This window comes from Schistocerca serialis, chromosome 1 (assembly GCF_023864345.2).
Source record: "Schistocerca serialis cubense isolate TAMUIC-IGC-003099 chromosome 1, iqSchSeri2.2, whole genome shotgun sequence".
Lineage (NCBI taxonomy): Eukaryota > Metazoa > Arthropoda > Insecta > Orthoptera > Acrididae > Schistocerca > Schistocerca serialis.
In genome coordinates this window covers 769,763,060-769,789,178 of record NC_064638.1, presented here as the reverse complement: position 1 = coordinate 769,789,178, position 26,119 = coordinate 769,763,060, and the positions used below count along the sequence as shown (strand labels likewise).

General features: G+C 38.5%; 1 protein-coding gene across 4 annotated transcripts in view; it reads right to left on the bottom strand.

Moving 5' to 3' along the window:
- Positions 1 to 447: 447 nt before the first annotated feature.
- The window catches only part of LOC126482852 (DDB1- and CUL4-associated factor 11), a 134,189-nt gene continuing 108,517 nt past the window's right edge, over positions 448 to 26,119 (bottom strand). For all 4 annotated transcript variants that reach the window (XM_050106570.1, XM_050106571.1, XM_050106568.1 and 1 more), the window contains 3 exons: positions 22,718 to 22,873; positions 13,062 to 13,168; positions 448 to 1,447 (listed from right to left, as the gene is read on the bottom strand). In XM_050106570.1, the coding sequence (XP_049962527.1) occupies positions 1,253 to 1,447; positions 13,062 to 13,168; positions 22,718 to 22,873 (458 nt within the window). In that variant the 3' untranslated portion in view covers positions 448 to 1,252. The remainder of the gene's footprint in view (positions 1,448 to 13,061; positions 13,169 to 22,717; positions 22,874 to 26,119) is intronic.

The following is a 26,119-nucleotide window of genomic DNA, read 5'->3' as shown; positions in this document are numbered from 1 at the left end:
AAGTCTCTGAAATTGTGTCATTTCTTCTGTATAAGTGCCTGCACCTGGGTTTCAGGCTAGAACCCCTTTTACATTTGATGCTGAGGTGCTATTCCAGAACATGGAGAGCCTTGGACATTCTGTTCATGTGTGTGAGAGGAATTTAAAGTAGACTGGAGTGGCAGTGAGAGTTTGGATTGAGAAGGGAGGCATGCTAGGGTAATCTGTGCAGTTGTGTAAACTGCTGCACCAAGGCAGCTCAGTGGATAAGCAGCTGCCTAGTAAGCAGGAAACCAAGGTTCGATTTGCAGTGTTGGTACAAATTTTCACTTGCTACTTCAAAAAACCACATATGTATGGTGAGACCAATAAAGTCTCTGAAATTGTATCATTTCATTTGCATATCTTGTTTCATTTTTTACACATACTCCTCCTGAAACTCCATTTTTTGCAATGAATTCACGAAAATACAAATCAAATTCTTTATTTCTCATTCTGAAAAACCTAGTTAACAGCTCTGTTTGCTGTACATAAAATAACTTTTACATTATGCATATGTATGTGTGTTACAATATGTGGGTATATACAGGTAGTTATATACATAAGTATTCCTCTTTTTGAATCTAGGGCAGAGACACAGGACATGTATTAGGGGTGCATAATAAACGATAATTTGGAAACGAGATGATTATTTGCATAAATGAATAAGGTGGTAATCTGCTCTTTGCTACATGACAAGATTAATTTAAAATTATCTATTAAGACAAAAATATAAATGATTTAATTTTTATAACAATTTAACTAACTGTAGATCCATAAAAAATAAACAGCGTAATGTATGTATAGTCAACAGGAAACTATGTTTATCAAGGATTATCAAAGGGCAAGTAATATTCAATGAAAGCTCGTATTGCTTTACACCTATCAAAATTTTCCAAAATGCAATTTTTGCACATTGACACACATAACACAAAAATGAGTATTATAACTTTAAAAGAAACTTATACATGTGTTGTTTTTATAAGTTATGTATCCATGGCGAAAACCCCAACAGACATAAACTGAAATAAACTTTCTGCTGACAAAGTCAATTTTTTCCCCATGTAAATTCTTGAAAGTGTCTTTTCTCTCAAACAAAAAAGTCAGCCCTTCACAAAACCAAATAAAAATATTTATGCTGCCCATTAAGACTGATGTGAGAAAAATGAAAACACATGAAGATGAATGTAATGTACATGATGGTGCAAAATCTTTTGTCCTATGGACAAAGATGTCAGGATCCAGCACTACTACTACTTTCAAACTGCTGTCGTGCTCGCTGTTGTGCAATGCGCTGGCTGCGTCGCAGTCGTCTTCTCCCATTTTCTGAATCTTTTGCATCATCGTCAAGAGTGTCTGTTGATGCTCCATCTATATCTGCATCATCATATTCTGCACAATATGTCCACTGTGCCACAGAGCCATCCCACTGTAACAAAATTGACATAAGTACCACAGACATCTTGCAATGTGATATATAACTTATTGATGAAAATAATTGTCAAAGTAACACTTGCAAGTGATTTTGCTATTTCACAGTGTTAGCAAGTCAACTCTTGTTTTACATGTGGAATGCACACTTCTCAGAAGGAACCATCTTCAGATTTCCATACAGTAACTGCCATAGTTCGTGTTTTATGTAGCTGCTTAAGTCATTTCAATGGTGGTTGGGTTACATCCTTTAAAGACCTCAATCAGATGTGGAATTATTATTCTCTCTCTCTCTCTCTCTCTCTCTCTCTCTCTCTCTCTCTCTCTCTCTCACACACACACACACACACACACACACACACACACACACACACACACAGTGTTGTGTAACAATATATTCAGTTCTTCATTGTACCTGGAATTCACATATGCAAAACACAAATACTTATTGTATCTAATGTTCACAGACATAACATCAAAATCAAACTGTCAAATAATGAATTACTATAAATATTTGTCACGAGATAATTCAGCACTGTGTCGAAATTTAAATTTTTTTCTACCATTTATTTTACAATCTCACTTACACAATTTTATATGGTATTACTAGTTTCAATCAAAGTAGACCATCTTCAGATTTATGTAATTGGGTAACCAACCTGCTGTGTCTATAAGGAAACAACACATCAGAATTGTGATGCACCGTACTATGCTGCTCTTCTGATGAAAAACAAGAATCATAAAAAAAAAATAGTGGTTAACTGCTGACACATTTACAGCAAAGTTCCAGAACTTGCCTTACAGAAAGAAAGCCATCACCCTCAAATAACAGGAACTACTAAGAGTTTGTTGAACGCGAAGTAGAAAGTAAAATCATTCTCCTATAGCCTTAAACTTATTCCATGGAAGTATTCCAACCCGTTGGTGGTGGTGGTAGTGGTGGTATTTGGGGAGTGGCCGGGGGGAGGGGGGGGGGGGGGGGGCACGTTGTTAATATGCCTAGAATAGACTGAACTGAACCCATTATCAGACAACATGACTATTTTGAACAAATAACCTGACAACTCACATGCCAGATATATATAGTGGAATATACTACAATGCATGCGATATGCACTGTAGTATATTACACTATATACATCTGGCATGTAAGTTGTCTTGCTTTGTAAATGAATGAACATAACTGTAGGCCAGTATTATTGTCTGCTTGTTACAGTATCTTAAAGAATGTTCTAAACTTCGTAACTGACATTCCTGGAGTAAAACAGGCTTCTTTCAAAGAATGAGCATGGGTACAGGAAAAAAATTTCACAGTGACAGATAGCTCACTCATTTCAGGCACAGTATCTTGTAAATACTATACACTGGTGAACAGACGCATTCCATGTTTATATATTTCCAAAAGGCATGTGATACTACCATGCTGTCAACTGATGTGAAAAGCCTGTTTGCATCTTGGTTGTACATGACAGAATCAATGTATACTTTCATAACCAATCCAAGGTGTGTCATGGTGATGATTTGTAGAATACCTAATCTCAATACACACAAACAATAAACAATTTATGACAGTCATAAGCAGAATTTTCAAGTTGTCTGCTGGTGATGCTCTTGTCTATGGAAAAATATTATTGCTGAGAGATTTTAAGGGTATGAAGAACTTATTACATAGTACTTCCACTTGAAATACTGAATGGCAGCCCTCTGTAGATGTGAGAAAACACAAAATAATGCCCATAACAAAGAGACAAATTCAAAGTTATCAAACTACAAAATCATCAGTACACTTCTGGTGCCTGTCACATCACACAAATATCTACATGTTATTACAGATAACATGATGTAAAAAATGAAATGAACATGTGAAATCAGCAGCAAGGAAGGCCAATGGAAGACATAAGATTTGTCCTGAGTGTTCTGGGAAATGAGACCACATGCAAGACACTAGCACTGCTCTAGCATTTGCAATTCTCTTCAAGTAGACATGGCAACAGACAATGAAAAAATTAGCAATTCACTGCCAGGACTGAAACAAATCAATGCACCTCATAAGAAATTGTAGCAGAAAGACAACTGGAGTCTTCAATGGAAATCTTAAAAATGACACTGTCATCACAAAATCACGTTCAGTAAATTTAGAGAACAGGTGTTCAAAGAAATCTGAGCAACAATTTTGTAGTTTTCATCTAAATTTTGAATAGGGAACATGAAAATTATACACTAGAAATTAGAGCACGTACTGAGACATATAGGCCATAATTTTTCACTTGTTACATACAGAAATGTCATGGCAAGGCCTGGAACACTAATATTGTTAGAAATTATGGCAGAAGGTGTATACAGATATACATATAATTGTAAATAAACCTACAATTAAGTTCCTTATAAAAGAAGTTGGACTGTTGACATAAGTATCACAATTTTTATCACGTGCTTTATGTCACTGACTCATCCATATTCCTTGATTGTGTTCCACTCCAATCAATGGGTGTTCCAATGCTCGAATTCTCAGTGCAATGACTAATTACCTTTGTAAACATGATTCTTTTAAAATACTTGTGAGTAAATTCCTGGAAAGTAATGGACCTGAAGAATACAAGCTGTATTAGAAAAGATCGTGCATCATCTGAAACTGTTAAGGAAGAGTGGTTTTCACACCTGCAAGTTAAGTATGGAGACAGTGGCATTTCAACTGGAATATGCTGATTAAAAGCACTTTTTAATAATAAAGGAAATTAAACTGGACTTCTTAAGGATGAATAAAATAAATGGTGCAATTTTGAGAAAGCTGAACGATTTATCAAGATGAACAGAAATTCACTGAAAGAGGTGGTCTGGACATGATCAGACACACAAATTACACAGGGTGTTAATAAATTAGTTATACAAAAGTAACCTTTGATTGTTAAAAGATAAATAACTTACAGAAATATTTGACACAGCACTGAATACAGTATACCTTCAAGTTTTATTTACAAATGTTCACTATGGCTACCTTTTGTAACATGACAAATGTCCCATCTGTAATTAGTTTCCTGTCAAATCCCATGAAGTACGTCTTTATGTTTGGTGGCAACTGCTTGTGTTATCTATTGTCACAGCTTGCAATGTTTCCCGGAAACAGAAGACCAAGGACCCTGCCTTTAATGTACCCCATACACAGAAGTGTACTAGGGTTAAATCAGGTGATTGTGGTGGCCAAGATATTGTTCCACAATGTCCAGTACAACTTGGCACATTCCTAAGGAGATTTGCAACAGCTTCAAGATGACAATCTGCTGACATGTCATTTTGCTGGAAAATAAATTCTGTGCCCATATTCTGTTGTAACTGAGGCATCAGAATGTAATTCAAGCATGCCCAGATACAATATGCCACTTAATAGTTGACTTGGCAAAAGAGAAACGACGAACTTTAAATCAGGTTAAAGCACAAAAAAACATTTACCTTAGGCAAGTCCCATACATGTTCAATTACATGACATAGTTTTTGTTCACTCGATATTCAAACACTACGCCAATTCACTTTACAGCATGTATGGTGGCTTTGTCACTGAAAACTACTTTATTAAGGAAATCATCTTCAATCTGCATTTTGTTAAACATTTCAACACAAAACTCAGCTTGTTTTTCCTTCTCACTTTCTCTTACAGATTGCAACAGTTTCATTTTGTAGGGTTTCAATGACTGGTGCTTCTTTAATACCTTCCACAATGTAACACATTAAATTCCACACTGTCACATCTCGATCATTTACAACGGCTGCCGAACCTTTTCAATTGCTGTGTTGAAGACTACTGGCTGACCCTGATCACGTGTCCTATGTGATACACAGCCAGTTTTGGTGAAACAATTGCATCAATTAATAACAATATCTTCAAAGTGGTGGCCTGTGATATTTAGTTCTGAACTGTAGTAGCAGATTTGTATTCACGAAACCATAAACAAGACTTCACAAGCTCTGCACTATTATGTAACTCCACAATGGCTGGTGGAATAACTCACTACAGCATATGATCTAGTGGGAACATCGAGAACTAACAGTGTCAAGTGGGAGTAAAATCTTAAGATATAGTGCATTCAGTGCTGTACAAAACATTTCTAAGTTATTTACCCTCTTCACGATTAAAGGTTACTTTGATATAACTAACAAACAAACAAACAATCTGTATTAAAAGATTATTTAGTTAATTCATTATGTGAAATATAGCTTTCCTGTTCACCTACTTTACTTGGTGATACAGACGTCTTGCATAAAGTGGAAAGCAGTTCAGCTCACCACATTCATTTCTTTCCAGAATGAAAGATTCACTCTGGAAACAACACCCTAGGCTGTGGCTATTTCTGTGCAATATACTTTCTTCCAGGAGTCTCACAAGATATTCAGGTGAGCTCCTGTGAAGTTTGGAAAGTAGGAGCAAGGCAATGGCAGAAATAAGGCCTTGAGGATAGTTCACGAGGCATACCTGGACAGCTCAGTCAGTAACAACATTGACTGCAAAATGCAAGACTAAGGGGCACTGAGCCCCAGTCCAGTATGCAGTTTTAATCTGACAGGAAGTTTCGAAACAGCACAAACTCCACTGTGCAGAGAAAGATCTAATCTGGAAACACGTAATTTGGATTTTGAAACTGACAGGAACAATTACGTAACAGATCTGATGAAGGATACAGGTACTTTAAGCATCAAAAAATTTATTTATAACAACAAAAACAAACAAATTATTGACACAATTATTTAATTGGATAGATAAACAAATATATGCACCAAGCAGCAGCAGAACACACTCACAAAAGACGGTTGTAATTGGCAAGCTTTCAGAGCCAGTGGCTCCTACTTCGAGCAGAAGGGGTGAAGGGGAAGGAAGAGGGGTGAAGGAAAAGGACTGTAGAGGTCTAACAAAAGGGGTAGATTTCAGGAAAGTCACCCAGAACCACAGGTCAGGGGAGGCTTACCGTAGGGGATGAGGGGGAAAGACAGACTGTTGGGGACTGCAGTGGACAAGATTTCAGAACCTGAGAGCTTAAAGGTGAAACACAAGGCAATATGCAGACAGAGATTACTGCTTAAACATCATAATTGAGTTAATAAGAGTGAAAATGTATGTAACAGAGGTGGGAGGGGGGCGGGGGTGAAAAATAGACAGGAAAGACAATGAAAGACATAGAAAACTAAGAGTGAAGCAAAGAGTAATTGTTGTTGTTGTTGTGGTCTTCAGTCCTGAGACTGGTTTGATGCAGCTCTCCATGCTAATCTATCCTGTGCAAGCTCCTTCATCTCCCAGTACCTACTGCAACCTGCATCCTTCTGAATCTGCTTAGTGTAGTCATCTCTTGGTCTCCCACTACGATTTTTACCCTCCACGCTGCCCTCCAATGCTAAATTTGTGATCCCTTAATGCCTCAGGACATGTCCTACCAGCCGATCCCTTCTCCTAGTCAAGTTGTGCCACAAACTTCTCTTCTCCCCAGTCCTATTCAATACCTCCTCATTAGTTATATGATCTACCCACCTAATCTGCAACATTCTTCTGTAGCACCACATTTCAAAAGCTTCTATTCTCTTCTTGTCCAAACTATTTATTGTCCATGTTTCACTTCCATACATGGCTACACTCCATACAAATACTTTCAGAAACGACTTCCTGACACTTAAATCTATACTCAATGTTAACAAATTTCTCTTCTTCAGAAACGCTTTCCTTGCCATTACCAGTCTACATTTTATATCCTCTCTACTTCGACCATCATCAGTTATTTTGCTCCCCAAATAGCAAAACTCCTTTACTACTTTAAGGGTCTCATTTCCTAATCTAATTCTCTCAGCATCACCAGACTTAATTCGACTACATTCCATTATCCTCATTTTGCTTTTGTTGATGTTCATCTTATACCCTCCTTTCATGACACTGTCCATTCCGTTCAACTGCTCTTCCAAGTCCTTTGCTGTCTCTGACAGAATTACAATGTCATCGGCGGACCTCAAAGTTTTTATTTCTTCTCCCTGGATTTTAATACCTACTCCAAATTTTTCTTTTGTTTCCTTTACTGCTTGCTCAATATACAGATTGAATAACATCGGGGAGAGGCTACAACCCTGTCTCACTCCTTTCCCAACCACTGCTTCCCTTTCATGCCCCTCGACTCTTATAACTGCCATCTGCTTTCTGTAGAAACTGTAAATAGCCTTTTGCTCCCCGTATTTTACCCCTGCCGTGGTCAGAATTTGAAACAGAGTATTCCAGTCAACATTGTCAAAAGCTTTCTCTAAGTCTACAAATGCTAGAAACGTAGGGTTTGCCTTTCCTTTATCTTTCTTCTAAGATAAGTCGTAAGGTCAGTATTGCCTCACGTGTTCCAACATTTCTATGGAATCCAAACTGATCTTCCCCGAGGTCGGCTTCTACTAGTTTTTCAATTTGTCTGTAAATAATTCGTGTTAGTATTTTGCAGCTGTGACTTATTAAACATATAGTTCAGTAATTTTCACATCTGTCAACTCCTGCTTTCTTTGGGATTGGAATTATTATATTCTTCTTGAAGTCTGAATGTATGTCGCCTGTCTCGTACATCTTGCTCACCAGATGGAAGAGTTTTTTCAGGATTGGCTCTCCCAACGTCGTCAGTAGTTCTAATGGAATGTTGTCTACTCCCGGGGCCTTGTTTCGACTCAGGTCTTTCAGTGCTCTGTCAAACTCTTCACGCAGTATCGTATCTCCCATTTCATCTTCATCTACATCCTCTTCCATTTCCATAATATTTTCCTCAAGTACATCGCCCTTGTATAGACCCTCTATATACTCCTTCCACCTTTCTGCTTTCCCCTCTTTGCTTAGAACTGGGTTTCCATCTGACCTCTTGATATTCATACAAGTGGTTCTCTTTTCTCCAAAGGTCTCTTTAATTTTCCTGTAGGCAGTATCTATCTTACCCCTAGTGAGATACGCCTCCACATCCTTACATTTGTCCTCTAGTCATGCCTGCTTAGCCATTTTGCACTTCTTGTGGATCTCATTTTTGAGACGTTTGTATTCCTTTTTGCATGCTTCATTTACTGCATTTTTATATTTTCTCCTTTCATCAATTAAATTCAATATTTATTCTGTTACCCAAGGATTTCTACTAGCCCTCTTCTTTTTACCTACTTGATCCTCTGCTGCCTTCACTACTTCATCCCTCAGAGCTACCCATTCGTCTTCTTCTGTATTTCTTTCCCCCATTCCTGTCAATTGTTCCCTTATGCTCTCCCTGAAACTCTGTACAACCTCTGGTTTAGTCAGTTTATCCAGGTCCCATCTCCAGAAATGCTGAGACAGAAGAAATTAATGTAAATTAAGGCCAGGTGGGAGGCGAGAACCAAGGACTTGCTGTGTACTAGTTCCCACCTGTGGAGTTCTGAGAAATTGATGTTTGGGGGAAGAATCCAGATTGCGTGTGTGGTGATACAGGCACCGAGGTCATGAATGTCACGTTGTAGAGCATGCTCTGCAACAGGATATTACGAGTTAACAGATACACCCTCTGCCTAAGCCCATTCATTCTAATTGATAATTTGGTGGTAGTCACACCAATGTAGAATGCTGAACAGTGTTTACATAACAGCTGGTCTATGACGTTTCATTTCGCAGATGACTCTCCCTATGATAGTATATGTTTTGCCGGTTACATGGCTGTAATAGTTGGTGGTAGGAGGATGCATAGAGCAAGTCTTGCCGCGAGGACGGTCACAGGGTAGGAAGATGGGTGCAGAAGAAGCATAGGGTCTGACAAGAATATTGCTGAGACTGGGAGACTGACGGAAAGCTATCCTAGGTGCGGTGGGCAAAATTTTAGACAGAATGGCTCTCATTTCAGGGCATGATTTCCAGAAGGCATGGACCTGTCGAACCACCTGATTAACACATCCCAGACCAAGATAATACTGAGTCACCAATTGTGCACTCCGAAGTTGTTTTTTGGAGGGATCAGCAACATCAGGATAGTATCTGTTGGCCTAGGAAATCTGCTTTTTATCCAGGCTGGTGGGGTAATTATGTGCAGTGGAGGCTGAGGTGAGAATGGTGATGTATTGCTGTAAAGTGTCTGCATCTGAACAAATATGTTTGCCTCAGATGCCAAGGCTGTATGGGAGGGAACATTTGACTTGGAAAGGATGGCAACTGTCAAAACGTAAGTACTGTTGTTTGTTGGTAGTTTTAATGTGGACGGAATTTATTTAGATGAGTATGTCACTTCCATTACACCTCTGAAGACACGTTGTTACCAGGACATTTAACATTAACTTCCTTTTTCCTTTCCAAAACTAAGAAATTTTTTTCATGGAATGAACTCTGAGTAAGTGGGAGATAGTTGAAAACTTTACTAAACACTCTGGCTGCAAATCACAAAATCAAAAAGGAGGATTAAGACTTAACATTTCATCAACAATGAGAGTGTGAGAGACTGAACACTAGCTCATACTAGAGAAGTATTTTGAAAAGAAAAAGTTTGGCATCCATCTTTATTGCTTTAGGTTACTTGTTGGTGTTTTTAATATAACTCCTCCCGTGGCAGAGACAAGTGGCTCAGCTATTGCACCACATCACAAACTCACAGTACCAACTACAACAAGAACTCTCAACAGCTTCCCTGCAGCTAATAGCAGAAATAAACAAAGTTTGCATAAATATGAATGGAAAATGTACTAATCACTGAATCAATAATTAGTAACAATACAGCCCAGTTTTCACCGTTGTTGGCAACAAACACTGGCACAGTCATAGTGATTAATTTTGTGCTAGAGTTTGATCTTGGTTTAATAACTCATTATTTGAGGTCATTCCATGCACAGCCTATAATATCAATGCCCAAAATAAACAACACTGAATTCAGTGGAGTGAAGGCAGTAATAACAGCTAATTTCCATTACATTTTTAAATAATAAAAGTCTCTGCTAGTTCTCTCATTCTTTACTTCAACATTTCCACTAGCAATAGCGCCACTGAATTCCAAAGCCAGCAGACATCCTAAAATTGCATTTGAGAAGAATGGCAATTACCGATAATTCTAGATCTAAATCGTTAGCTGTATATGACTGCTGTATACAACTCACATTTATTAACATGGCCATAAACTCTTGAAACTCTGGCCATCAATTGCATACTGACGTGGGCACAATCAAAAAAATAAAATTTTATGGCAATATATGTTTTTGATCACATCCACTGGACACCAAAAACTAACTCGATTTTTTTGGTATAATCTAAAGAAATACACTGACAGAAAAAAATCACAATATCAAAAAACAATTAATATACCGGTATAATCGCCAGAATGTGGAATGCAAGCAGGCAAACACCATGCACTTTCGGATACAGGTGCTGGATGTCAGTTTGTGGGATACATTTCCATGCCTGTTGCACTTGGTCAGTCAATACAGGGATGGTTAATTATGCTTGTGGATGATGATGGAGTTGTTGTTTGATGATGGGCCATACGTGTTCAATTGGAGACAGATCTGCTGATTGAGCAGGCCAAGGTAAAATATCAACACTCTGTACAGCATTTTGGGTTACAACAGCAGTATGTGGGCAAGCATTATCCACTTGGGAAACACCCACTATGATACTGTTCTTGAATGGCTTCACAACAGATTGAGTCACCAGACGACATACAAATTCGCAGTCAGAGTGTGTGGGTCAACCAAGATGTGCTCCTGCTGTCATACGAAATCACATGTCAGACTCTAATTCCAGATTTTGGTCCCCTGTGTCCAGCATGCAGTCATGTCGGCTGTTGGCCCACAAATGGCCTCCTCCTAACCAATGTACAGCTATCACTGGCTCTGAGGTAGATCCAGATTTCACCAGAAAAACAACAGACTACCACTCTGCCCTTGAATGAGCTCCCACTTAACACTGCTGAAGTCACATTTGGTGGTGGTGGTGGTGGTGGTGGTGGTGGTGGTAGTTTGGGGTAAGTTGAATGCATATTACAGGGTGTCTGGATCTGATGTGTCCTTTAAGTAGCTAATTCGTAGCAGTTCGCTGTGTCACTGTGGTGCCAATTCTTGCTCAAATTGCTGCTGTAAATGCAGTACAACACGCCAGAGCCATACACTGAACAAAATGGTCTTCCCTCTTGGTAGCGCCACATGGTTATCTGCAGCCCAGTCTTCTTGTGACCATACATTCCCATGACCACCACTGCCAGCAATCATGTACAATGCCTTCATTCCTACCAAGTCTTCCTGCAGTATCACAGAAGCAACATTCAGCTTCTCACAGCCCTATTACATGACCTCATTGAAACTCAGTAAGTTGCTGATAATGGCATCTTTGTTGCCTTAAAGGCATTCTTGACTAACATCAATTCACCGCATCCAATCTCTACAGTAACTAGCGCTCATGATGGTTACAACGCGCATTTAAAGCAAACCCAATTTGTACCTTCATAGTGGCACTGCTAGCACCACTCTTATGCAACTAGCGTGAAATTTGAACAGATGTCATCTTTCAGATGTAGAAATACACCTACCAACTTTCACTTATGTGGCATGACTACTCCTTGATGATGCGATTTTTTTCCCATCAGTGTATAAGAGTGATTGGTACAGTTCAGATGTGAGGGGGAAGGGTCTCCAGAAAATTTTTTATCATAACAAATTTAAGCACACTTATTTTTATTGGAATGTACACCTGTACACAACAGTAAAATAATTCTGTCTTCTTAAAGCCATGTGTATGTACACATCAAAAATTCCATTCATACACTGTACAGTTCTATTTATTTCTTCTAGAAACAATCACACTAGCACACTTTAAGCTGTTTTGGACACACATTTAGCAAGTTTAGAAACTGTAAGCTATAATGCTGTGCACATTTTGTTCACCACTGACTACCTACAATTTATGGGTTTTGAAGATGGCAATGCAAGACCAAAGCTCATAACATCTTCCTGTAAGTCTGCAGCTCGTGGTCTAGTGGCTAGCATTGCTGCCTCTGGATCACGGGGTCCCGAGTTCAGTTCCTGGTCTGGTTGGGGACTTTCTCTGCCCAGGGACTGGGTGTTTGTGTTGTCCTCATCATCATTTGTGACAGTGGCTAGATTGGATTGTGGGGAAAAAAAATTGAACTGCGTAAAAATTGGGACTTTGTACGGGCGCTGATGAACCTGCAGTTGAGCGCCCCACAAACCAATCATCATCATCTTCCTGTAATATTGTATGAGGTAAAAACATGAATTGTATAATACACGTTAATTAATCTTCTCCACGCATGAATGTAATCTTTCCACTTTAACTCACATTTTTTAATAGAAAGCTGATTGGTGTGATTGACATATGGTCCCTAGTAATCCAGTTTTTTTGAATTCATTTATCTAAGGGATCAGCAATATTTTATGCTTGCAATGTGGGTTTTTTTTTCCAGTGTAGAGCATAGGACTTGATTAACAATAATGTTTTTTACTTTATTTTTTTATTTTTTTCAAAAGTGTGCATATCACACCACCATAACAAGCTGAAGTAGTGGTACAAGGCACCATGTACTATGCACTATAATGTGGCTTGTGGAGTATGTATGTAGTTGCAGAAGTATATTGTACTGATATTGCTACAAACTGGGGATACATACTGAAGTGCTCATAATTTCCTGCCGATATGGGTGCCAAGAAACGTCACGCACACAGCCACGGTGACCAGCAAGCTTGCTCTCAATACGGCCCGTCAGCACATCATAAACTGTAAAGACAACAAAACAATATGTATTACATGTTGCCAACAAGCAGCATAGGTATATATCTACTACTTCAATCTTCACAGTCCAGGAAAAAAAAATTTTGCTGATTCTTTGTTATATGTTTGTTTTTGTTTTTACTGGGTTAACAATTTCTCTTCATACTGCCAATTGATTTCCAGCCACCCTCCATACATTGATCTAACAGCATTCATTATTGCCATTAAAAAGTAGTCTGATTATTGAAGTGCTTTTTAAATCAATTAAATCGTGTAGATACTAAGGTTATAACTACTGTAAGAATTGCATGTTGTTGTTGTGGTCTTCAGTCCTGAGACTGGTTTGGTGCAGCTCTCCATGCTACTCTATCCTGTGCAAGCTTCTTCATTTCCCAGTACCTACTGGGAATGTGACGTGGAAGCAGCAAGAAGGGGAGGAACCATCAAACACATGATAACGATGGTTATGGTACATTTATTAGGGTATGGTAAGAAGATGAAATGTGTTCAATATGGTCTCCTGACTCAACAATGTGCTACATCCGCAACAAGGCATGGTCGACAATTGCTCATGGCGTACCTGGTGTAACCACAGCAATATGTCATTGTATGCTATTCTTTGGATCAGAAACAGTCTGGATACATCCCTGATGGACACAACCTTTCAGATATCCCCACAACCATAAGTCACATGGATTTACATCAGGTGAACTGAAGGCCACACATCTTCAATCTGCCTTGGGATGATACAGTCATTATTGCAGGTATCTTGAAGCAAATCTTTCTCCTGCAAGTGATGTGCGGTGTCACCAAATCTTACATGAAATTAGTAGTGTGGACACATTTCCATTCTGGAAAAGATGGAATCATGTGTTATACAAGGAGGTCCTTATAATGTGCAGATTTCACTGTATACCTAACAGGCCCACAATGTGTCATTTCCTCAAAGAACAATGAATTGGGAATGAAGGAGCTCATGAAACCACAGCACAGTCACAAGCTGAGTGCAGTGGATCTTTCTGCCCAACATATGGCAGAGTATAGCCCCATATGCGACAATTCTAAGCATTCACAGCACCATAGCACCATGCACAGCAAAATGTGCCTCATCTGTAAAATGAATATTCCCCAGCCATGTCATCAATTTCCATGCATGCCAAAATACAAAGGGCAAAGTCACAGCATTGTAGCCTATCTTAGGGCTTCATTTGGTGCACATTCTGAATCTTATAGGAATACCATGTAAAATGTGCTGCAAAAATCATTTGAACTTTTGACGGGGGTGGGGGTGAGGGGGGGGGGGGGGTGAGAGAGTTCCTGTGACACAGTTGAAGCACTGGCTGTAAAATTTGAGACAAGTGCTGCAAAAATTTAAGGCACCTGCTGCACGGTCGGCTATAGCTGCAGCAACTTCATCAACTGCCATGGAAATGGGCTGCATCCTCCTCCCTGCTGTATCATATAATGTGTCTGTTTCTTCAAATACCTTGATCATATTCTTTAGAGCATTTATTGAAAAGGGACCTCTTTGCAGCAGTTTCTATCAGCGATATTCCTGCAACGCAGCACTGCTATTGCTGCCATCCTGATAAAACAACTGTACCAGCAGGGCACCTCTTTCTTCACAAATAGCCATTGCGTTTCATACGGGAAAATTCAATCTTCTTAACCCTTTACACCAACAGTTATTTTACAAAAGAAACCAAAATGTGTCACCAAGCAATATACAGCCTACTGATGTCAAAACAGGACACATTTCACATTCTCACTGTTCGCAGCACTGGTGGCTGAATGCGGAACTTCTATTTCCTTTCTTTTCTTCCAGCACTACTCTCAGCGAGCGCACCTATAAATGAAGATACCTATGCTGTTTCAGCATCCTGCTATATATACAGCCTACACTGCTGCACTTGGAACACCATCAGTTTAATTATAAACACCTGGTAGAATGGTAGTGACTGTTTCTTATGATAACTTGCCAACTCTGCAATCACACAATAATGGGTCTTTCCTTCCTGATGTGCATCTATATGTTACATCTGTCATATTAAGCATCAATTGTCAGTTTACATGTTAATAGTTGATCTTCTGCCATCTTCCTACATTTTGTAAAAATTTTCTGACATTGTGACTTTCCCACTTACTGCAGAAACATTTAAAGAGTTTCATGCAGTTTCCAACATTATCCACCAGGTTCTTCACAGACTTAATGAACAGTATTAGTCCTGAAAGACACCCTTTGGATGTGCCCAAAGCTAGTTTCATATCTAACAAGTTATTTTTGTAATGCGTTGAGCTCTATTACCTAGGAATTGAGTAAGTACCATGTGTTTTCAGTGTTGTTGTGTTTTCAGTAACCTGTTGCCTGTCCCTAGACTTGCTCTAAATGTAAGATCATGGAGAAAATGTTTCCAACATTAATTATTAGTTGGTGGAGGATCTTTGTGCCAAGCAGTGCTTCCCTTCAGAGCTCCAAGTGCCACGTGCCAAGGTCTCTTCTCTTAGCCTGGGATGGTTTGGAGAGAGAACACAAAGGTTTTTCCTGAATGAGCACAGCTTTTTGAGCAACAGCAGAGCTTGTGCAATTACAGTGAAATAAAGAAACATAAGGCCGGCCTTTGTTCTGCAAGATTTACGCAGAACTGCTAAGCTGCTAAAGCTATGAACCCATTCCACGTACGAGGCGCGTTTCTTAAGTAAGGCCCGTTTTGTTGTAGACACTAGGGAGTTCACGCACATACCACAACGAGCACGTGCGTCGTGTACCGGCATGCCTCGGGAACAACTGTGCTCGGTTTCAGATCTGTAGCTAACCTATAAGGCTCTTTCTGCACTTTCAAAATGTTTAAGACTATCAACTTGCCCGCCGTATGTGAGGTTCGCTCAGTGATAAGGTTTTTGTCACCAAGGAACCTGTCTGCTGCCGAAATTCATCGATAGATTTACAAAGTGTATGGTGATACTGTTATGAACGAAAGCAAAATGCGTAAGTGGGTACGAGAATTCAAAGATGGCCATGACAATGTCCAGGATGAGGAGCGCTCTGGTCGCCCTTCTTTGATTACTGACAATTTGGTGGCTTCAGTTGAAGCAAGCATTCATGAGAACAGGCACTTCACAATAACAGGTCTCTCAAACGAATTTCCTGATGTGTCGAGATTAGTGCTTTACAACATTGTTTCTGAACACCTGAAGTTTAGGAAACTGTGCTCCCGTTGGGTCCCAAAACTCCTAACAGAGTGTGCAATGAAGTTCTTGACTTGGTATCACGAAGAAGGTGATGGCTTCTCGAGTCAGATCATAACTGGAGACGAAACAAGGGTTTCGCATATCATGCCTGAATCGAAGCAACAGAGCATGGAATGGAGACACACATACTCGCCTGTAAAGGTGAAAGCCAAAGAAGACTCTGCCCCAGCACAAAATCATGGCGTTGGTGTTTTGGGATGGGCATGGCGTTTTGTTGGTCGACTTCATGCAATGAGAAACCACCATCAATACAAAAGCATACTGCCAAACCCTGAGAAAGCAATGCAGAGCGATTCAAAACAAAAGACGTGGCATGCTGACAAAGGGAATTGTTCTTCTCCATGACAATGCAAGACCTCACACTGCAGGTCAGACCCGCACTTTATTGGACAGTTTTGTCTGAGAAGTTTTAGACCACCCACCCTACAGTCCTGAGCTTGTGCTGAGCGTTTACCATCTGTTCCTCCATCTCAAACAACACCTAAGTGGCAACCGTTACAATGACGACAACAACGCGAAAACGGCAGTGAACTCTTGGTTATCGGGGCAGGCAGCAAGTTTTTATGAAGAGGGTATTTTAAAATTGGTTGAGAGGTATGACAAGTGTTTCAACAAATTTGGCAACTATGTCGAAAAATAGAGTGAAGTATGTACTTTCTGAAAATAAATTTACTTTTTTGAAATAACCTTTCATTGTATTCTTATGTTCAAACAGAACTTACTTAAAAAACATGCCTCGTAATTCCAATGTATATAGCTAACTTCTTTTACCTTGAAGATGCCGAAAAATTGTTGCTGTGCAGGCATGTGAGATTTCCAAATGAATGATTAATGTGTTTCATACTCACTCATCTCAAATAGCTATTTAAAATTCTCTCCCTGGAACAGGTGAATGGACAAATGTCAATGTAGTCAAAAGAGAAAAAGTCATGGTTGACGTATGCCATGCTGTACTTCATGTGAAAGACCAGCCACATTTCTCAATGAAAAACAGAAAGATCTGTTGATGATGTTGCCATTTCTTCCTAAATAGCACAGGGAGTTTTACAGTAAACATCTGATCCTAAGAATGGAGTTCTGAAAGAAACAGAAGTTTATGTTGAGAGTTTTTTCTTGAATTTAATTTCACTATTCTCTTGCAAAAAAAGTACAAGAAGTAAGAAATGGCTTTTTTTGACATCAGTCCAACCAGTTAAAATATTAACTTATTTCTCAACTTGTTTTGTCACAAGTAAAACACAGTGACTCTGCATTAATGACACTTCAAACAAAAACTTTCCTATTGGCACTTGCAACCAGTTAAGTTTTCTGGTACAGCACTCAGAACATTCTTAATACTGTTCATTTTCTAATTTGTCTCATTAGTTTTTGTAGTTATAAGGTGAGTAACATAACTCCATGGTTTCAGAATACCTTCACACTTTTTTGAATATAAATAGGTTACATACAAAAAGAGATACATTGCTTTTTGGTTCTTTTGATAACTGTGAGATTTGGCACTTAAACAGTTTACCATTTCCAGTCTTTCATTGTTCAACCCAAATACAATGCTGGTTTGATAATCTGCGACGTCATATTTAACACTGCAACTATTTAACACTTACTAGCACAGCAACATGGTATAAAGCACATTCCAAATCATGGCATCAGCCCAAATACTGCTGTCTACAGCCTTCTCAGCTCATGTCAAGTTGAATTACACAGACTGCTCTCTGCAAAACCCAAGTTGATTCTTACCAAGGAGAACTTCAGTCACCGAAAGAGTCATAGCACATAATCAGAAAATATGTTCCATAACTAATATCAATCTGTTGCACAACACTAAGTTTAGAGTAAAGTGTATCTGTCAAATGACTCTCTCTTGGAAATGGGACTGACCTGCACCACTTTTTCAATTGCTTGGAACACTTAATCGCTCCAGCGCTGCTACAAGAGTACCAATCTATTCAGAACACTACACAGAATCTGTCATATATTCCATCAGGTCCAATCATAATCATCATTCTGTCGTACAATTTTAGTTGACTTTCTATTCTGAAATCACATATATAAAGTATGTCATTTCAATATCTGTGCAATGACTGAAAGTATTGGGCCAGTGAAACAACTTCATAAGACAAAATTTAGTATCGATCCTTCTCTCTGTTGTCCTCCATGTACACCGTTATGAATTTTATTTTTAAATTTACTGATTGCTTCTTGCACTACTATCCTTACGCTCATTTGGTTTTATTCGTTTGGTTTTTGTTTGTCAACAGGGCTTTGGCTTCATTTAAATTTGTAAAAGTGCTCTTCATTTTCACAGCAATTTTCTAGCATAGCTATGTAACCACCATATATTTTTCCCATTCCTTAAAATCTTCCTCTGCATATACCCGCCTGAAGTTAACTGTACAGCAGTCTTTATTTTTTTCCAGTGATACTCCACATCTTCAGCCTCAGAGATAAAAGAGCTGATGTCAACTGGTCAGGTGATTAGCAATCTCTTTCTTGCTGCATTTGCTAATTCTTTCTTGCTGCATTTGTTAAGCCTCTTATGTGGGTACACAGCTAAAGAAAATGAGGTATTTCTTTATTAAAAGTTAGCAGTTCACAATGAAGTAGGTAACTTAACATTTGCAGAGGACTCAAAGTAACTTTGGCCCTCACAGTTAAATATTTGCACATTACTTTGTTGTCAGTGTTAGTTTAATTTTTATTTATACCATTACACCAAAACAGAGAAGAATTACATCCATATCAACATTGCTCCTTGTCTAGGGTGTAGACTAACATTCTATATTCTAAGCACAAAACTCTTCCCCAAGTTCCCATTACAAATAGAGCAAGAAACTGAGTCTACCTATAAATTCAAAAGAAAATTAAGAACATACCTAATTAGCACAGACCTGAAAAATTTGCCTTTGTGACAGATATGAATATAGATGTGAATTCTGCTTCAAAATTTGAAAATGTGAATTTATGTAAGAAATGCTATTTCATAGTGAACTGTATCCACATGAACTATTTTACCAATAATAGTTAAAAACAGCTTTTTACCTGTATAAGAATATTAATAAGTAACCAATTTTAAGTTACTGCTATTGTGTAACATCTGGTGTAGCAAAAATTGCAAACAGAATGTGTGTAAAAATAAGTGTGCACAGTAATTAAATGAAATGAAACACCAAGTTTCCTGTTACCAGTCACAGCTAATTTATCTCCACGATGTATTTCAAAGATTTAAACCTCCACCATCAGGTGGATTTACATTCGTTAGTATGATGTGTGTCTGTGTGTTGTGTTATGATTTTTGGAGGAACTTGTGGCACTGTCTAGTGGGAGAAACAAAACACTATTTTAGAACATGATTTTGGGTTTCCTTTTAATCGTTATACATGTGTTTAGTTTTATGTCAAAAGAAAACCTAAACCATGTTCTGAAATAGTGTTTTGTTTCTCCCACTAGACAGTGCCACAAGTTCCTCCAAAAAATTGTAACTTATCACACAGACATGTCATACTAACAAATGTAAATCCACCTGATGAGGGAGGTTTAAACCTTTGAAACGTGTTGTGGAGATAAATAAACAGTGATTGGTAACAGTAAGCTTGTTGTTTAATTTAATGTCAATAGCAGTCACGGTAAAGCCTAACCATAAATGTTCGCATTTAAAATGTGCAAAATAAGCTCACACTTGCACATGAATGCAATGACATATCCATGAGCTCGTAAGTCATGCTCTAGTCCTATGACAAACAGCTGTCAACTGAATGGTCTCTACAGGGTATACGTCAACATAGGACTCAGCCAAGGGGCTGGACATCTTAGAACAAAGAAACATGCACATTTCTCTGCTAGTTAACATAGTTGTTATGTGATACTGTGGACACTATAACATGGCAGTTTTAGGTGCAGGCTGTTCAAAATACAGCTGCGTGGGATACTGATAAAGATCAGGCTCTAGCTACCTATTTACAATGTTGCCGACCTCAGAAAGCAATTCTACTATACCTGTTATCAAATGCTCTGGGCACTTTGCTTTGCTTTGTGTGTAAAAGATGTATATGTAGACTAAAAATGAATAAATAAATATGCTGGATTTTTCCTGGTTAAAAATATACTTTTTTCTGTGTGAAAATGCATTTGTTTTCTGTGTGAAAATACACTATATGTCAGGTGAAAGTACATTTTTTCTGTTTTAAGTGACAGTCTATTTTCTCTCTGAGCTGCAAAACGTATCAATCCTTTGAATGGTAAAGCTTTTATACACCAACTTTCCGGCACTCCCAGCAGAAAGTAACATATTTTGGAAAGATCTTTAATGGCATATCAACATGCACACTGCATATTTTGGTATTACAAGAGTATAAATACAAATTGACCAAATACAGCAGCGTAGTTTCCAAACATAGAACACCAAAATATAAGAAGTGTGGTGCGCTCATGCTATGACACAGAAACAGAGACCATAGTAGTGCTCCAAGTGGCCTGGCAGTGAACTTCAAATTTGGAAAAATATAGCACGATAATATGTATTCTTGCATTGTGAAATATGACTAGCAGATGACTTTTTCGTCAAGGAAAGCTAAGCTTTTACATATATATTTTCGTCACAAATTTTTTGCTGTTTTATTTTCCAAGCTTGTGGTTAGGCAGGATCCTATGAGCAAAGCTTAAATTGCAGCAGCTGAATATTTCTGACAAGCACAATTATAAATTTCACTACTGCACACCAAACATTTCACGAGTTACCTGGCTAAAGACATGTTTCGTCGAGCAATTTGGCTTTTCCATAGAAAAGCCCATTATGTATGAGCTGCTCAAGAACTCCCTAGATTTTTTAAGGATAATTATACTTTTTGCCATCATTGTTGCATAGTATGTAATCTATGAAAGAACAAAAAGAAATATGAAAAACTAATCTTGAAGCTGGTTAGCCATGCAGTCAAACGCACTGCTTTCCGGGCGGGAAGGCATGCCGGTCCCTGGCACGAATCCACCTGGTGGATCAGTGTCGAGGTCCGGTGTGCCAGCCAGTCTGTGAATGGTTTTTAAGGATGTTTTCCATTTGCCTCAGCAAATGTGGGCTGGTTTCCCTTATTCCGCCTCAGTTACACTATTTCAGCAATTGCTGCGCAAACACTTTCTCCATGTATTAATACACCATAATTACTCTACCATGCAAACATTGGGGTTACATTCGTCTGGTGTGAGACATTTCTGGGGTGGGGTCCACTGGGGGCTGAACCACACAATAACCCTGGGTTCAGTGTGGGGCGACGGTGGGGTGAGTGGACTGCTGTAGCCTGTTGTGGGGTCGTGTACCAATGCAGGGACAAAGCCTCTCCGCAGTTTCTAGGTCCCCAGTTCCATACAATACAATCTTCAGCTGAGACTTTTTTAGCATGTATTACCATAAAGATGTATCAAACATACATGTGTCAGTAAAATTAAAAATGGCATAAATGGCTAGTCTTCTGAATCTGAAATTTTTGTAACTGGCTGGTGCTCAAAGTGTTAAGTTTTAAGAACTCATCGCACAATCTTACACGTAATATAATCCACCATGTGGAAAAGGAAATATACTTGGAAGTAATGGTTCTCAAACCACCACTCACAATATTTTCCGGTGATCTGTTACAAATGTAAACAGTTGTGATGTCACATTCATCAAAAGCAGTTTGTTGCTCTGAAGTATTGCAAAGTTTTTGTCCTAAAGCCTATGACTCATTTTGTTATTGACAGATGCTTGTATGTGCATTGTGTTTTGTTGTTTTTAACAGTGCATTTTCTTTGCAACTCAAGGATTATTTTGGTGTTATTCTGTCATTTATGTTTTATTGCTGCAGTATTATTCTGCAATAGTGGACTTAAGTCACATTCTTTGTTAGAGTATCAGTTCTTATCAGTTAAAATTACAGAAATTTAACTGAAAACTAAAATAAAGAAAAATTCCTAGAACCCTACAAAATCATCCGGTTTTTCCCAGTTGTCCCAGAGCATATCTACACCTTGCGTGTAGCTCTTTTTCTTTCTTAACTTGAAACAAGCAAAGAGCTTAATCCTGGTCCATCACAGTGTTCGTTTATGACTAACAACTACAGAAGGGATCAACAATCCATGCTTTTTCAAAAACACACAACATGAGTGTAGGCTGGCTGGCCTATGAGAGGGGACTGGGGCTTGGTTGCATGGTAAGTAACACTGTTCATTATAAACAAGCAGTACAAGTTTTGTGATTTGGGAACATTTTATTTAATCTTTGATCATAATGTAAATGTATTAATAAAAGTTTACATTGAACAAACTAAGAAGCCAACTTACTGATTATTCTGCCTGCAGCACAGCCTGTGTATATGTATCGCTGGCCTGTTGTAAAAGCAGGAGAAAAATGACATCTTACTAATGTCTGCAAGACGGTATGACCCCTGTAGGTCATTATAGACGTATCACCAGCCAAAGGTTTCTTTGGATTGAGCACTAAGAACAGAAAGGAAAATATGTGTTGTATCTTTAGTTTATTACACTTGTCAATATCAAACACATTACTATATATCAAATTAAACAATGGAAAGTGCAGGTTGGAATATCAACAACACTATGGGTACTCACCATAAATGTGACACACACAGCTGCAGACAGGCACAACAAAAAGACTGTTACACATTGAGCTTTTTTCTAAACACTAAAAGAAAAAAAAGACAAACAGCACATTTACACAACCAAGCACACCTCATGCATACACAACCCCATCTCCAACCACTCTGGCATTCTAGCTAGGGCAGCGGGAGGTGGCAGTCACGTGTGTGTGATGTGTGCTTGCTTATGTGAATGGCAGCGGGTTTTCTTTTCTGAAGAAGGCTTTAGCCGCAAGTTCAATGTGTAACAGTTTTTTCATTGTGCCTGTCTGCAACTCAATGTGCATATTTACAGTGAGTACAGTTGAAGTAACAAACTGTGTCAAGTTTAGGTTTGTTCTGCACATCTACTTCATGCATTCTCCGACAGCCAATGAGCATTCAGGAGAGTTCTGGGCACTCTGCTCTGAATGCCGTAGCTAATGTGAGCATTAAAAGTGATTGCAGCGAGTTGTTTAGTGAATTTCTATTTCATCTGTTGTGAGTTTTCATCACTTACGATGGTGGTAAGTGATAAATTCTGCATACGCAAGCGAGAGACATAATTTGCATTATATACGCTTCCTTCAAGAGGAAAGCATATTGCAATTGTCGCTTGGACTCGTCAACAACGGCATTCCCATCCATGCCTAGACATGCGCGAACTGTTGTGTAAAAATAAGCATAGCAGCAAAATTCTTAGAGCAAACTCAAACAAATGTGGTAGACTTAAATGACTTTTCTAGCTGGAAAAAAATACTGTGCGGATTAGGTGCCCTCAACACTCATGGACATGGGGTTGGGAAGGGAGTAACATAAATAACCAACAACAATCAATATTAATACCGAATTCACAGCAGTTATGATTGTTATGCTGCTTAGTGATAGTCTAGATGATATTCACACCCTAGTTTACTTAAACAGAGCAAACAGAATTCCACAAAACTTTCTAAAGGAACTATAACTACAAAATCCAGATCGACTGGTACCACTGACTTGCATTTACTATGGAGCTGCAAACAGCCTAAATTGTGAACAGTGCAACAGTGTGCTTAAGTAAGCTGTTGGATGAAGTAATTGTATCAAGATGGAGAAAGGATGAAATAGTTTTTATCTCAAATGTCGCTTTACAAGACCTACCATTTAACTTTATGATTTTACAATTTCTAGTGATATTTTCATTCCCAATGACAATGAAACAAGTCATAGGTGAGTCTACTGAGTACTGCATAGAGAACTTTAAACCACTGTGTATCTCCCCTGCCGGTTTCTAGTAGGTTTTCAATTAAGAATTCATTTATTCCTGTTCTTAGGAAATACTGCTTGTAAATTACTTTCCGAGTTGGAGATAATATTTCATTTCTACACATTTGTAAAACATTTTACTTTAGAATTTGTACATTAGTCACAAAGAATGACTGCTATGAACAGGATGAAAATGTCCTCACGCTCAATTATAACTGAGTGAAAATCATGAGGACCAAAAAAGATAAATTCCAATTTGAATCAAGGGGAACTTGTCATATTTGCTTTATGTCACCCATAATGAACACTACAGCAGTACATTAACCTCATGACAACTAAACTAACATGAAAATTAATGCTAAAAGTTCTTAGTACACCCCGAAGTGTGTGCTATAGGCAGAACGATGGCATTGGCTGAAGCATCACATGGGATACTGCTCCTTGCCATTGCACACTACTATAGTAAGGTGGCACAGGCATCAAGACAATGAACTCACATTTGGGAGGAACAGGGTTGAAATATTCATCTCACCAACTTGATTTAAGACTCCATGGTTGACATTTCATGCAAATTTAATGTTGTTTCCTTCAAAGAGGCCACAGAATATCTCTTTCCCCAACCTTGTCCAATCCATGCTTATGGTCTAACATTGAATATTTGTTTGTCAAAGAGTTTTAAATGTTTCCTCCCCTTTTTTATTTTTCTATATGGGTCAGCTTAGACCCTAAGATCATCAGGATGACATACACTAATTTCAACAGAAACACAAGGAAAGAAACGTGTTTAGACTTATATTGAGATTAATAAGGAACCCAAAGCCATATTAACTCTGCATGTGACATGTTATGCTGTAAATACATGGCTTTATGATGTTAAAAGTAAAGTGCAGCTACTCAAAGAGGTTCAGTGTGAGCTGTAATTGCAGTATGACAGTGAAACTTAGTAAATATTCTAATGTGTGAATGTGGAACTGATTTGCACTGGAAAAAAGTTAGTTCCAATTCTGTACAGCAGGTAGACAATTGGTACTGTGAATGCAAGAAAGACATATAAAAGTGTTTCTGTATGTAATGGGTTAGGGACAGGATATGGGCAGAAAATGTCAAACAAGTGAGAAAGGCAAAATATTGATTTTATTATTAACTGCCACTTGCACAATTTGTTCAATATGGACAGTGTAGACATGATTAGGTGATTTACAGTGTCAGATTTGCACCTGATGGCCAACACTGAAACTAATTTTTTATGCTTTTTTTTTGCATAAATTGGTTCCACAATAATGCATTCGCATATCTACCATGTTTTGCTGCGATACAATAACTATAGCCCACAATGGACCTCCATGAGTAGCTGCACTTTAATTATACCCACCCAGTATGTGAACTTGGAGTCATATTTGTTGCAGTAAAGCATGTTTTATGTTTATGGAAGATTGATCACAATATCAGTAGATAATAACATACTCAGGACACAAAGAATTAGCTAACACAGAAGTAGTATGGGGAATGAAACTCAATATCTTGTATGAAGGGACCATTCCAGTAATCCCCTTAACCAATTTGGGGTAGGTATGAAAAACTTAAATCTGATTGGCCAATTTAAGACCCACTCCTGCTGTATGAGAGTCTTAATCACTGCATCATACCGATCGGTGCCCTCATTTTCAATTTCACTGGTATTGTGATTGCCTTCATCATGAAAGATTCACATACCTGTAACATTGAAGGCCAAGTGACCCAACTTACAGGAAAGGGGCCCACGACGACATATGAAAAAGTTAATATGTCTATCATAGCTCGTTTATGCCTCCTGGCCAACAATGCCATATAATCATTTCATTTCATTTCATATGCCAATTAAAAT